This window comes from Carcharodon carcharias, chromosome 15 (genome assembly GCF_017639515.1).
Source record: "Carcharodon carcharias isolate sCarCar2 chromosome 15, sCarCar2.pri, whole genome shotgun sequence".
In the NCBI taxonomy this organism is placed as follows: domain Eukaryota; kingdom Metazoa; phylum Chordata; class Chondrichthyes; order Lamniformes; family Lamnidae; genus Carcharodon; species Carcharodon carcharias.
In genome coordinates, this window is record NC_054481.1 from 101,758,878 (window position 1) to 101,773,526 (window position 14,649).

At 43.1% G+C, this 14,649-nt stretch overlaps 1 protein-coding gene across 1 annotated transcript; it reads right to left on the reverse strand.

Annotated features, from left to right (window-relative positions):
• Positions 1–6,927: 6,927 nt before the first annotated feature.
• LOC121288432 (histone H2B 5-like) lies at positions 6,928–7,302 on the reverse strand. The gene has a single exon (XM_041206964.1). The coding sequence runs from the start codon at positions 7,300–7,302 to the stop codon at positions 6,928–6,930; it is 375 nt and encodes a 124-aa protein (XP_041062898.1).
• Between the last annotated feature and the right edge of the window lie 7,347 nt (positions 7,303–14,649).

Below are 14,649 nucleotides of genomic sequence, written 5' to 3' on the forward strand. Positions count from 1 at the left end.
CATGGGGGGTGCAAGAGTGGAAAAGGTGTGGGGCTGGATTGTGACTTTGTGTGATAGTGTAAAAGGGGTGACAGTGAGTCGCCAGTTCTTATTCCCATCGAGATGTATAAATGGGCTGTTGATTCACTATCGTCCATTTCATGCAATCACACGAAGGCAAAATTACCACCCTGTGGAGTCACAGTCAATGTGACACATAACATGTCCAGTCTTTGCAGTACAGCAATCGACAAAGCAGGCAGCACACTGAGCCAGGTTGTCAGGTCAGTAAAGTATAAGCCTGAGAGTATCGCGTTGAAACTATTTAGTGCTCTGGTCAGATCGCACTTTGAATATTGAATGTGGTTTGTTCACCATAGCACAATGGGAAGCTCCAAGGTCTGCATGTGGTGCACAGAAGGAACTATAAGGCTTGTGTTAAAGGACAGAGTTTGTGAAGGTTGATAAGAAAAACCTGCACTCTTCAGCTTTGAAGGAAACCATCCTCTAGCTGGGGAGTGGTGTTTGTACGTCCTGATGGAGGGACAATGGGCTTGATTTATCAGCCCCAAAACAGAGATGGGTGGAACCTAAAATCAACCCCACCGGCCAGCATGATGTCTCGGTCTCATCCCTTCTCCAGTCTATTTTTGAGGAAGAGGGATCATGGTTGTCAGGGCTACTGAAAAGTAGCTGATTAGGCAAGTTATGGGCAGACTAGAATTTTCCAATCACTCCCCACTTTCCCGCAGCACAGGGTCCAACTGAGAGGCAAGGCAGCAGGCAGACAGTGGCAGGCCAGGGTGGGAGTGCTGGGCAGCACTTCAGGCATGACTCGAGGTCCTCCCTACCCGTTTGGGTGTGAAATCAGTCACAGGCCGCCTTGTAAAGGGATTCCCCCTCCACAGCACCCCCACTCCCTACTAACAATGATGGCTTGGCTGCTGAATCCCTTTTTTAATTAAAGATGTAAAAAAAATTGGAATGAGGACACTTACATGTTTAAGCACCCTCTCTCTTACTTAGCTTCCATTGCAGCCTGCTGTGCCTCTCAAGCTGGAAAGACCTCTGATTGACCCTTCAGCTTTTAAAGTTCATCCATCAGCCTTAATTGGATGGAGAACCTTTCTTCATGCCAATTAAGGGGGCATTCGGTGAAAATCTAGCCAATGAGTGACTGTTTCTCTCCAGAGCTGGGTTCAGGGACCCACTTCTGTTTCCCAGCCCTGTAGGAAAGATCCAACCCAATTGATTTCAATAGTAGTGTAACCAACATAGGTGAAATAGTTTCTTCATCCATACTTATCCTTGTGAGCAATAGGGGCTGGGTTATTATCACCAATGCCATTCCTGCTCTCACTCAATTTGCAGACATGCACACACACAAACAGAAGTCTCTTGGTATCGTGAGAGAGTGGAAATCAAGCATCCTGAGAGCCATTAAGCTATTTGCAGCCCTGATTGAGATCAGCTAACTCAGCACCGAGCAGGGATTGAACCTGAAACTTTCCTGCGCTGTTACCGACTAAGACACTGAGGCAGCAATTCACTAGCAATACCAGTGAATGAAAATGATCGCAGACAGTTATTACAAACCTGCCATCTTACCAAAGATATCATAGAAATACATCTGTAATCCATCAAAATTAAGTAATTGGGAGGACTACAGCTTTTGAGATCACCGGTGAAATGTTGGCAAAGGATCAGAGTTGCTAGTCTAGGGCACCATCAAAGTTTTGAACAGAGTGGAAGTGAAGATGAGGTGATTGGACAATAGGTTTGGACTTTCAAACCCTGCAGAGTGTAGGGAGACGAAGCGAGTTCCACAGTTTTAACATCTTAAAAAAAAAAGCTTGAGCAGGAGACGATGTAATGGGCTGGAAATTTGAACTGAGCGGAAATGCAGAATGGACAATATCACATTGAGCGTCTATTATACGCTTGCCTGAAGCTAAGTTCTACTGAAGTCAATGGAAAGGAGTATCTTTATAATGGTGGCTGATGCAGTATCACCATGTGTGCACTATTCATTATGACAAATTTCTACCCCAATTGATGAAGGGATGGTGAAGAGTGAGTGCAATGGAATATTTAGAGCTGGGGCGAAATGAGGACGTTCAGAGGCCCAATGGCTACAGTAACATGAATAAAATAGATTCAGTAAAGGTTGTGATGGAGAGAACAAGGGATTCAATTTTTGTTTAATTTATTGGCTGTTTTTAATGGGTATTCACACCCCTCTTTCTAATGCAATGGGATATTTAGCTTGCTGTTTTCCTGTCTCAGTTTTGCAATATATAGAGAACTGTTTAATTTATCAGCTTCCTTTGTGTATCATTGCAGGGCTCTATCATTACAAAAAATGAAAATATTTCAACACCATTATCCATCTGCAGAACTGCTATTACCCATACAAGGATACTAAGAATTCCAATTTTACTGCTGTACAAAAGATGTTCTTTCTGATTCTGTGTCTGGCTCAGCTCCTTTAGACGGACTCAATTACCTTTGCATTTTCCTCTTTCTTTATGTATCAAGGTCTCAGACATTAAACCTTCTCTCTACATCTTCACTGTTTTGAAAACTGGATTCATTTCATCACCTGCTGCTTCAACTGCACTTTCCCAGGAGCTCCACACTATGCAACTCCTTATCTCTCTCCTATCATCCTACAGATTACAACCAGGAGGAGATATAAGGAGGCAAATCAAGAATACATATACACAGTTATTGACCAGAAACTGAACTGTGTTGTAATATGCCTTTAAGGGATAGTGGAAAGACATCACTGGAAGGGAAGTGTGTCATGTGATCCAGTCTTAGTTTCACTTTTGCTTTTGAGCAGGGCACTCACACGCATTCACAGCTCTGCTGCTGATGTATTCAGGCTTTTTACCTTTGTACAAATGTTCCCATGTGCCTAGCCTAAATAAATGAACCCACAACATATTTACACAATCCCTCATGAGTAATTGGGACTAATATCATTATAAAAACATGACGTAGTGCTCAGCGGTTGTCAAACAGCATGACAGCAAGATTCAGTGCAGGTACAACATGGTGAATAGCCTTAGATCATGCTACATGACATGAGACGACCTTCAGTGTTCTGTTCAGAATGGGGTTGCAGCATTGGAGAGTGTCAAAGTTGCAGCCTGATGAATGCACAGAAGAGTTTTGAAGACACTGTGCAGACATAGTGCTCAAGTAAAGACTGGTGAGCAGATGGATCCCTCATGGTGAGACTGTAGCACATAGCCTGTCAGTTCAGTAAGTGGGACAGCACGTCAAGAGGACCAGCACTGGGTTAGTTCAATCGAGTGACCAGGGTGTGGGCCAGATCAATAGTGAGTGAGGGAGAGTCAAACAAAAAAAGTCATAAAAACCGGGCCAGAAAAGGTTACAATAATAATGGATGGAGCTTCAGAAAAGCATGCTAAAGCAGCTACAGCGACACTCATCCCAGATATAGGAGAAGGAAAGTCAAAGGGTTATTATCAGAATGTCCACAAAATTCCCCAGTTTGAATTGAGATGCAGCTAACCTAATCCAAATTCAAAATGTTTAAACAGCACACAGAGCTATCATTTCTTGACTCAAGTGTGTCTGGGCAAGCCATAAAAATTCACCTACCAATGTGAATGAAGGTCTACACAGACTGAATGTGTCGGGATTAACAGAAGAAGAGCTAAAAGATCACCAAAAGGTATGGACTACATTTAACTTCTGTATTCATTGACTAGAGTTCATGTCATTTCGACAATGGCCTACAGAATCCATAGACCACATAATCATCAGATGCAGAGAAAAGAGTATGTACTGTGATTTTTCAAATGCAGAGCTAGCAGACAGAATTGTTGAGCTGATGATCGCATCCATTCCCATGGAAGCGTTCTAGCAAGATCTGCTAGACAAGCCCAAAACGTATAGCGCTGAAGAGCTACTCAAGGATAGACATAAGTATAAAGTGATGTTCGCAGATTGATGGAAGTTTACAGGTCCTAAGTACATCCCCAATTGTTGATGCACCCACAAGCACACCCAAACTTGGCAAGATGTGTGGAGTCTGTGGCCTTCAGCAGGCACCAAGGAAATGCTCAGCTTTCTAGCTGTTCTGCAAGGCATGTGGCAGAAAAGGGCCATTGGCAGCAGCAGTGCACTAGAGCAAAGGCTGATGCAGCTACAAAGAGCCATGCATTGATCCAAACAGACCATACTCTAGGTAACTCCAGGCAAGAAGAATGACTATCTGGCAACCTATCAGTAACATATGCATGAGGTGCTGGGCAAACCAGAAAATGACAACAATGTGCATGACAAGACAAAGAATGGTGAACACAGGTCAATGTGGTCAATGGAAGTGTCATGTGATCAAGTTTTAGTTTCACTTTTGCTTTTGAGCAGAGCACACACACACCCAGCTCTGCTGCTGATGTCTTCAAGATTTTTACATTTGTATAAATGTTTTCATGTGCCTAGTTTAAATAAATGAACCCACAACATTTTCACACAATCCCTTATGAGTGATTGTGCTCATATCATTATAACAGCACAACAAGCTGGGCCAGTCATATACTGTGGCTACAAGACCAGGTCAGCGGCTGGGAATTCTGCAGAGAGTATCTCCCCTCCTGACTCCCCAAAATCTGTCAACATCTGCAAGGCTGATGTGAAGAGTGCGATGGAATGGATGAATGATGCTCCAACAACACTCTCGAAGCTTGACACCATCTAGGACAAAGCAGCTTGCTTGACTGGCACCTCATCCGCCACCCCTTGAAACATTCACTCCCTCCACTACTAATGCACAGTGGCAGCAGTGTGTGCACCTACAAGATGCACTGCAGCAACTCACCAAGACTCCTTTGACAGTACCTCTCAAACCCATGACCTCTACCACTTAGAAGGACAAGGGCAGCAGATTCATGGGAACACCACAACCTTCAAGATGCCCTCCATGTCATACATTTGGACTTGGAACCCTATCGCCGCTCCTTCACTGTCGCTGGGTCAAAATCCTGAAACTCCCTCCCTAACAGCACTGTGGGTGTACCTACACCACATGGACTGCGATGGTTCAAGAAAGTGGTTCACCACTAGCTGCTCAAGCGAAAGTAAGAATGGGCAATACATGTTGGCCTAGCCAGCGATACCCACATCCCATGAACAAATATTAAACATGACATACAAAATTGGTGGTCATGAAAAGATCAGCTTGTTCATCTAGCCTGTCCCATACTCTGACAGCTAGAGCATTGTGAGTAACCAATGTTTAAGCATCACCAAGCTCCAGCTTTAAAGGCTGTCAGTGAAAATGAAGACTAGCGCAGGTTAAGGAAAGAATTTGTTAAAGTAAGAGACATTGCAATGGGCCAGTAGATTATGGATGTAAGGATGTAGGGAGAATGAACAAGGAAAGCTCAGTTTTAATGAAAGGAAAAGATGGAGAAGAAAAAGTTGAAAGAGAGGTTAAGATCTAGAGTTGAGCAAAGAATTGTCTGTCAGACAATCAATGTTTAATTGGGTGCTGCCCAAGACAGTGAGACAGGCATTGGAAAAGGCTCCTCTGAGATAGTGAGGAAACTTGCTGTAATATGTTCAAGTTACAAGAATCCCTGAGGTCCTGTTTCCTCTCAGGTAGACATAAAATATCCCCCAACACAATTTTGAAGAAGAGCAGGGGAGCCATCCTCAGTGTCCTGACTGTTATTTGTTCCTCGACCAACATCATAAAAAAATCCAAATTATCTAGTTATAATCGCACTTCTGTTTGTGGGATATTGGTTGTGTGCATATTGGCTGCTATGTTTCGTACATTACAACAATGACTAGACTTCAGAAGTGCATCATTGACTGTAAAATACTATGAGATATGTAGTGGTTGTGAAAGGCGCTATATAAATGTGAATCTTTCTTTTATTGTTCAGATGTAATTTATGACCTAATCACCTGGTACACAGCATACACATTGACACCCCATGTTGACAAAAAAGTATCTTGGCGAATTCTGGATGAAACAAGGGAAATATATAGGAAATATATTCCAGAATTGAACAGAGTAACAAAACGGTGTGATTTAAGGCAGCTGCAGCACTGCAGGATTTTGGTGACAAATGGAAATCCTTGATATATATCACCCTACCATCAACCGAGAGAGCATCATTTAATGCTTTCTTTTAGACTCAGTCTTGGAATGGGGGCATGCTGGCAAAGTTGGCATTTTATTGCCCATCCCTATTAATACAAGTGGTTTACAAGGCCACTTCAAAGGGCAACTAAGAGACAGCCACATTGCTGTTTTGCTTTAATTGGAGTTATATATAGGTCTGATGAAGGTTACTTCTCTAAACGACATTGCTGAACCAATTGCAATTTGTGACAGTCTAACAATGCATTGTCAGTTTTTTATACTGAATACAAATTCTCAAACTGCTGTAGAGTGGGATTTGAGATTATTAGTCCAGGCCTCTGGATAACTACTCCAGTGTATGTGTGTATTTGTGTTTATGTGTGGACATAGACATCGATAGAAAAATAGGCATATGTATTAGATATATATGTAGATAGATAGATGGATACACATTTAAGTAAAATTATGGGACCACTGAATCCTGTTGCTTGTAATTCCTGTGTCATATGGGAACTTTAGGATGCTTTATGTGCGCTGGATAACCATATGTGGTGGAAGTGCCTCTAGCTGCTTTAGCTCAGTGTTTGAGCTAGAGTCACTGCAGGATATAAGCAAGGTTGACGAATCCTGGATTGCGTTTTCCAAGAAGTGGTCACCCCACAGCCAGCTAAGGGAATTCAAGCCGGTTTATAAAGTCAAACAAGGACAGAGGGCTTTCCTTTACTGAGAGAGTTTATTGACTTTGTTCAATCCCACAACTCTCGTCTCACCTCCAGTGTCCCAGCTGTCCCCTATTTATAATCTTTAGAATGAGCAACCTAAACGGAGTTGGTGTATTTGGTGACTGTTTTGGTGCCTTCGGAGACAGTGTGTTTGGCCAGCACCCCCAGCAGCATGAGGCGGATGGCACTCTGGATCTCCCTGGACAAGATGGTGTGGCGGTTGTTGTAGTGAATGAGGTGCGAGGCCTCGGAGGCGATGCGCTTGAAAATGCCGACAGTGAAGGAGTTCGTAACACTCATGGCCTTGAACGAGATCCTGGTGGAAGGGTGGAGCTGGGTCAGCCCCCTGTACACATAAGTGGAATAGCTCTGCTTGCGAGATTTCCTCCGCTTCTTAGGCGACTTCTTGGTGACTTTAGTCAGCAACTGCTTCGACGCCCTTAGCCCCAGCTGCCACCTCAGGCATTCCATTCGACATGGACCAACTCAAGTCAGTTATATGCTCAAAGTACTTAATTAAACAATGTCCTTCATCTGTGTATCCTAGCAATATAATTAACATATCATTAACACACAGTGCAGGCAGATTATAAGTGAATGGTCATCTGGGAAGAAGAGACAGGCAGTGCAGGAATCCTCTGGGAATGTGGCACACTCAAACTGGTTTTCAGTACTGTACAAATCTGCAAAATAAGTGATAGGTCAGAAAATTGGTCAGATTTTAAGAACCAGCAAAGAATGAATAAAAAAAAAGAGGGGAAGATAGAGTACAAACGAAAGCTAGCAGATGATATAAAAAGGCAGGGAGCTGAACAATTTTAAAATCAAGAAGAAAGATTTTAAAAATCTGAACAAAATGTCCCGACATGGGACTCACTCACAATAACATAAACAAAGTAAAAATTCTACCCAAAAATTTATATTTTTTTTATTTAATTGGGGAAACCTTATCCCGCCCGTGGATGAGGTTTCCTAAAAAAATCAAAAGGCCGCCTGGCCGATTGGCCCACCCGCCAACCATAAGGTAGGCCTCTTAACTGTTGGCGGGCGTGCTATTTTATGCCTGATCAGATCAGGCACGCACCCACCCGCGGGGTATAAAATCCAGCCCCATGAAAGGATGGTGGTAGCAGCTTCAGTAATAACTTTCAAAAGGGAATTGGAGAAATACTTTAAGTGTAAAAAATTACAGGGCTCTGTGGAAAGAGCAGAGAAGTGGGACTAACGGATTTAGCTCTTTCAAAGAGTTGGCGGAGCCATAATGGGCTGAGTGATCTTTCCCTGTTCTGTATCATTCTATGATCCTATGATAACTACTGCGTTACTGTACTTTACTCAAAGTAGAGGAATTAAAGAGTAATATTAGTGTAACTATCCAAATGTATTTGGAAGCATATAATGGGCGATATTTTTTTCTGCCTGAAAGCTACTGTAGAGTTGCAGTTCCATCATTAAATTGCTTTGTAGCACTACCATGTTGAAAGGGTTTTAAAAATCCTCCCATCTACCTAAAATGTGACGATATCCATTTAACAAATTCTCCCTGATTTTCTTCGAGCACATTAGATTTTATACTTTGACAAAACCATATTTAGAAAGCCATTTCTTGATTTTTGAATTTCATCCATGTGTAAAAGTAAATCTCAAACTCAGTAAGCAGCAAAAAATAAACATCATCCATGAAATGAGATATAAGAGACATCAGAACCAATGGGAACATAGAACTGTAGAACTGTTACAATACAGAAGGAGGCCATTTGGCCCATGGTGTCTGTGTTGGCTCTGCAAAAGCAACTTACCTAGTCCCACTCCCCCACCTTTTTCCTGTAGCCTTCCAATTTTTTCCCTTGAGATAATGATCTAATTCTCTTTTGAAGGCTACAATTGAATTTGCCTCCACCACATTCTCAGGCAGTCCGTTCCTGATCCTAGTCACTCGCTGCATAAAAAAAAGGTTTATCTCATGTCACTGTTGCTTCTTTTGCTAATCACCTTAAATCGGTGTCCTCTGCTTCTTGATTCTTCCACCAATGGAAACAGTTTTTCCCCTATCTATTCTGTTCTCAATCTCTTCTTAATCTTCTTTTCCCTAAGGAGAGCAGCCCCAGCTTCTCCAGTCTACCCAGGTAACTGAAGTTCTTCGATCATCCCTGGAACCATCCTTGTGAATCTTTTCTGCACCCTCTGTAATGCACCCTCATCCTTCCTGAAGTGTAGTGCTCAGAATTGGACACAATACTCCAGTTGAGGCTGAAGGAGAGAGGGTAGCACAGTGATAATGTCACTGGGCTTGTAGTCCAGAGGCCAGGCTAATGCTCTGGGGACATGGGTTCCAATCCCACCATGGCAGCTGGTTGCAATTTAAATTGAATTAATAAATCTGGAAATGAAATTGAATCTGAATAATGGTGACCATGAAACTATTGTTGTTTGTTGTGAAAACCATCTGGTTCACTAATGTCCTACAGGGAAGGAAATCTGCCATCCTTCCCTGCTCTGGCCTATATATAATTCCAGATCCACAGCAATATGGTTGGCTCTTAACTGCCCTCTGAAATGGCTTAGCAAGCCACTCAATTCAAGGGCAATTAGGGATGGGTGAAAAATGCTGGCCTTGTCAATGATGCCCAAATCCCCTCAAAGAATAAAAATAGAAGCAGAGTTTTATGAAAGTTCATCGTAACTTCCTTGCTTTTGTACTCTTATGTCATTACTTATAAAACCCACGAATCTATGCTTATTAACAAATTATTAACTTATTAACATGTTTATGAGTTTCAAGAACTGGCTAGACAACCAGTTCCTAGTTTGATCTGAACTGAGAGCCTAGCTTTATTCCAAGGACAAAAAATTGGGGGTGAAAAACACCATTAAACAAATTGGGCGGGCCAGCCAATTAGTGAGTCTAATTTCTGTGTGCTCATCTCTCCTTAGGCATTTTTATATTAAATGGAGCAAAATAAAAGACAGACACAGTTCTGCCTCAGTTAAAAACAGAAAATGCTGGAAATAGTCCATGGGTCAGGCAGCATCTGTGAAGAAGGAAACAAGTTGATGACCTTTCATCAGAATTTACCTAATGACAGTCAGGTCTCTCTGGTACCAGGGGGGGCCCAATGACCTGCTGTCCAATACTAACGAAGAAGAAAAGGGCTCAGAGATCACCCTCCGATACTGGAAAAAGAGAATGGTATACTAAAGGCATGTTCCCCCTGTCTCTCAAATATACATGTGCCTCCTTTATGTATTCCCTCCACTGCTTGTCTCTCTTCTTTGTGTCTCCTACCTGGGTCCAGGTTTGCACATCCCTAATCTGTTCATGCCTCTCTCTACCTACCTCTCTTCTATCTATCTGCAAGTTTGTGTATGATTTTATCAGCCTGTGAATGTCCTTCTTCTAGGTATGTGTGTGTGTGATACAATCTATTTTCTCTACACATTTATCTCTCTGCATGCCAGTGGTTCTCAAACTGGGGTCAGCAGAGACTTCCCAGAGGGTCCACGAAAAATGCGAAAGTGCTCACCGAGCAGTGCCAGCCTTATGGGCAGACGACATGGGCGGCCGCTCAGGGCACTAGTTGGGGAGGGGATGCCGTGGTCAAAAGTAAGTGAATGAGTGGCACAGTGATAATGTCACTGGACTAGTAATCCAGAGGCTAGGCTAATGCTCTGGGGACAGGCATGGTGTGAGCTGGAAGGTAGGAGCAGAGTGTGGCCATCACAGATGTTGTGCAGGGTGGCCTGCTTATTTCACTTTGGGAGCGGCGTTGGGGAAGCGTGCACGCTGATATCTGTAAGCATATTTCTGTTTGCTTAAAAGCATTATTAAAACATTATGTACATGTAGCACTTTCAGATTATATAGCATTGGTAATGTTCTATAATTCTATAATTTAGATGGGGGCATCTGTGATTACTGATCTATTTAGAAAGAGGTCTTTCAACTAGGAACATTTGAGAGTTGCAGCTGCATGCATGTATATCTGGGTATGTCTGTCTATTTATGTATTCACCTGGCCTTAGCGAATCCTGGCAGGTTACTTCTGATTTTCAGCCATCTGCAAGAAATCCTTTGGTATCAATAGAAATGGATCTTATGTAATATAAATCTGTTTTTTTTCACTGTGTGTATTCAGTTCTCTTTGTCTCTTTTTATGATTCTGTCACCCTATGCCTCCGACTTTTTATTTGCTTTTGTTCATTGAATCAAATGTTACAACACAGAAGGAGGCTTTTGGCCCTTCATGTCTGTGTAGGCTCTCTACATGAGTAACTCACCACTGCCACTCTCCCGCCTTTCTCCATGGCCAACTCTCTTTTGAAAGTTGTGATTGAATCTCAGGCAGTGCATTCTGGATGCTAACCACTCACTGCACCCAAAGGTTTTCCCTCATATCAGCTTTGCTTCTTATTTGCCAATCTGCTTAAATCAGTGTCCTCTGGTTCACAACCCTTCTCTCTAACTACTCTGTCCAGACCCTTCATGATTTTGAACATCTCTATCAAATCTCCTCTTGATCTTCTCTTCTCTCAGGAGGACAGCTCCAGCTTCTCCAATCCATCCATGTAACTGAAGCCCCTCATCCCTGGAATCATTCTTGTGCGTCTTCTCTAATGCCTTCACCTGTCTATTTACTCTTTCTGACTGTCTCCTGTACAATTTGGTTCCCTACATGCAAATTCATTAACATGCACGTGCACACAAAAACCCAACCTGCTTTCATTGGCCAATTGCAAGAAGCAGCTGATGTACATCTGGATCAATAAAGCTTTGCTTGGAAAATCAACCAGCAGATGTTTGCAGTGAGAGAGCTAAGCTTGGTTTACTGCAGGTCTATTTCTGCAAGGCTGTGGATCAGACCTAGTGGGGCTAAAAGATTTGAAAGCAGGTGTTAGAAGCTCTTTGCAATAGTCAGCTCAGTGAATGCCTTAGACATAAGAAGCTTGCGGCAATCAATGTCCTGGGAAGCATGACTGTTGGAAGTGGTTCATTTCACTGGACCATCTCCCCTTGTCTCTTCAAAGCTGCAGCTTTTCCTCTCCCATCAGATCTCAGGGAGGTTTTCTCCCCTTGTGTTCAGTTGCAACATTGATAGAGCAGTTATTGGTGTTAAGGCAACATCCCTTAACTTTCATACTCCAGCGGGTATAATGTATTACAGCCTTTCCTTATAGCTTTCATACTCTGCTTTTTCAAGGGTAACAGTTTACTCAAGAGCTGAGTCACAAGCAGTTCAAATTAAATGTTTGAAATGGTTTCTTGAGAAGCAACAGTTCAAATAGACTACGTGATCAGAAACGGTATAGTAGATAAACAATCCATGACAGATGAGAGGGATTTCTGTCCCAGATATGGTGGAAGGGAAGGCCTGGGCTCTGCTGCCTGCTGTAACAAGCCCTTCCATGTTTCTAACTGATCATGGTGTCCTAAATCCTAAAAAGCCTCCTCCCTTCAACTGTGCTTTTTCCTCCTTGACTGCCCATTTATGTACTTTGTTTTCAGGGATTGGTGGGTATCTTCTGCCAATCACTCATTCAATTACACCTGCCCATCCAACTGTCCAATTACCAAGGGACAGGTACCCAAAGTATACCCCTCCTATTCCAGCCCGAGCCCAAGGCCACCCTTCTGCTTATCTCTTGTGAAGACATCTGGTTACCCTTACATTTTTTCTGGACATAGGGCATGAGATCCCAGCTGATCAGCCCTGGAATGTCTCACACAAAGCCCTGTGCCTAGAGTTATGTCCTGTATCTGTGTCAGCTCTGGCAGACTATAGAATCTTCTTAATAAGGAAGAAAAATCGAAAGCAAGCTATTTTTCTAATATTCAATTAATTTCTTAAGAATTTACAAGGTCAATGGACAGTCATTTCTTACAAAGTTGAAATGTTTTCCTTTCTAATTTACCCATTTGCTGCTGAAGTCATTGCCTCATGCTCTACAGAGAGTAGAAGTCTGGAATTCTCTCTCCGAAAATGCAGTGGACGCTGAGGTAATTGGAGTTTTCAATTCTGAAATTGACAAGGCATTTATTAGGTAACTGAATCATAGGATATGAACCACAGGCAGGTAAATAGAGTTGAGGTGCAAATCAGCCATGATCTATTTGAATGGTGGAGCAGACTCGAGGAGCTGAGTGACCTCCTGTTCCTATGGTACAATGATAAAATAGCGTTTTTTTTCATATTTTCCAGCAACCTGTTCAACATATAGGCCCAGGTTTTCCGATCCCTGGGGGATCAAACCCAGGAAGTACCCCAGAAGATGCACTGGGGACCCGTCCCTCCCCGGAAATCCCCATGCAAGGTCTGCAAGGTCAAACTTCCATTGGGCATTTACCGTGCGTTGGGAACCATCCAATACTCGGATGGTTCGGACTTTAAGCAAAACAGTTACCCAGAAAAAGTTAGAAGAATTAAAATGACTTTTAACTCCTGGGTAACTGTAGCACTGACCCCCTGACTACCAACAACTCCCCCCCCCCCCCCCCCCCCCCGACCCCCACCCTCCACCCACCCAACTACCCCTGTAACCCCTCTGACTAGCCCCCTAGACTGCTCGCTGGCTGCCTTCCCCACTGCTCTGGCTGCTCCCATCCCCATGACTAGCACCCCCCGACACCCCCAACTCCCTCCACATCATTGACCATCGTCCCAACCCCCCGACTATCCTCCCAACCCCCAACGACTATCCTCCCCATCCTCCAACTGCCCCGTCCCACACTCCCACTTAGAAACTAGTGTCATTTCTGCATTGCTGTGAGGAAAATCAAACATATAAAATATACACCAGGGGCCACAGGTGACTTAGTGGTTTTTACTGGCCTGACTGAAAAGTTGAATTTGCCCAGGCTTGGGAGGAAACAACACTTAACCAAATTACTATTTCTTCCTGGCTCAGCTCAGCTTTATAAATGCCTTTTATATTTCAAATCAAGCTAAACCATTGCCAGGCAACTAAGTATTTCTCTTCTATCTCCCCTACCAACCCATTTTTCCCCACCTCCTTTCATGGGATCATTGATAATTGCTTGGATGTAATGCTTTGGGCACTGGCTGTCCTCCAGCACTTTACTCAAGTGGCCAAAAACTTATACAGTCAATGGCTATTCAACTGTGCAGGCTTCACAGTTGAGTTTGATCATGTTTTCGCTGAATGTCCACACATGCTCACTTTTCAGTCGAAGTCACATGGACACCAATCCAAATCAAGGCCTCCTCTTATGTCAGAGGCATTGAGGTCACTTGCAGCGCCTCAACTGAACTCAATTCTTAACTGAGTTCGCCAAGGCTCCTTTGACAGCACCTTCCAAACTGGTGACCTCTACCAACTAGAAGGACAAGAGCAGCAAACTCATGGGAACACCATCACCTTTTTTTAAAATGTATTCTTTCATGGGATGTGGACATCACTGGCAAGGCCAGAATTTGTTGTCCATCCCTAATTGTCCGTGAACTGAATGGCATGCTGGGCCATTTCAGAGTCAACCACATTGCTATGGGTCTGGAGTCACATGTAGGCCAGACCAGGTGAAGACAACAGATTTCCTTCCCTAAAGGGACATTAGTGGGCTTTTACAACAATCAATGATAGTTGTCATGATCACAATTACTGAAACTGGCTTTATATTCCAGGTTTATTAATTGAATTTAAATTCCACATGGTGGGATTTGAACTCATATTCCCCAGAGCAATAGTCTGGGCCTCTGGGTTACTAACCCAGTGACATTACCAATACACTACTTTCTCTCCAAGTTTTTCTCCAAGCCACATACCATCAAGATTTGGAGCTATATCGCCATTCCTTCACTATTG

What these genes read in the sequence shown, in the direction of transcription:
- LOC121288432 (XM_041206964.1), bottom strand. Translation starts at nt 7,302, where the DNA reads ATGGAATGCCTGAGGTGGCAGCTGGGGCTAAGGGCGTCGAAGCAGTTG.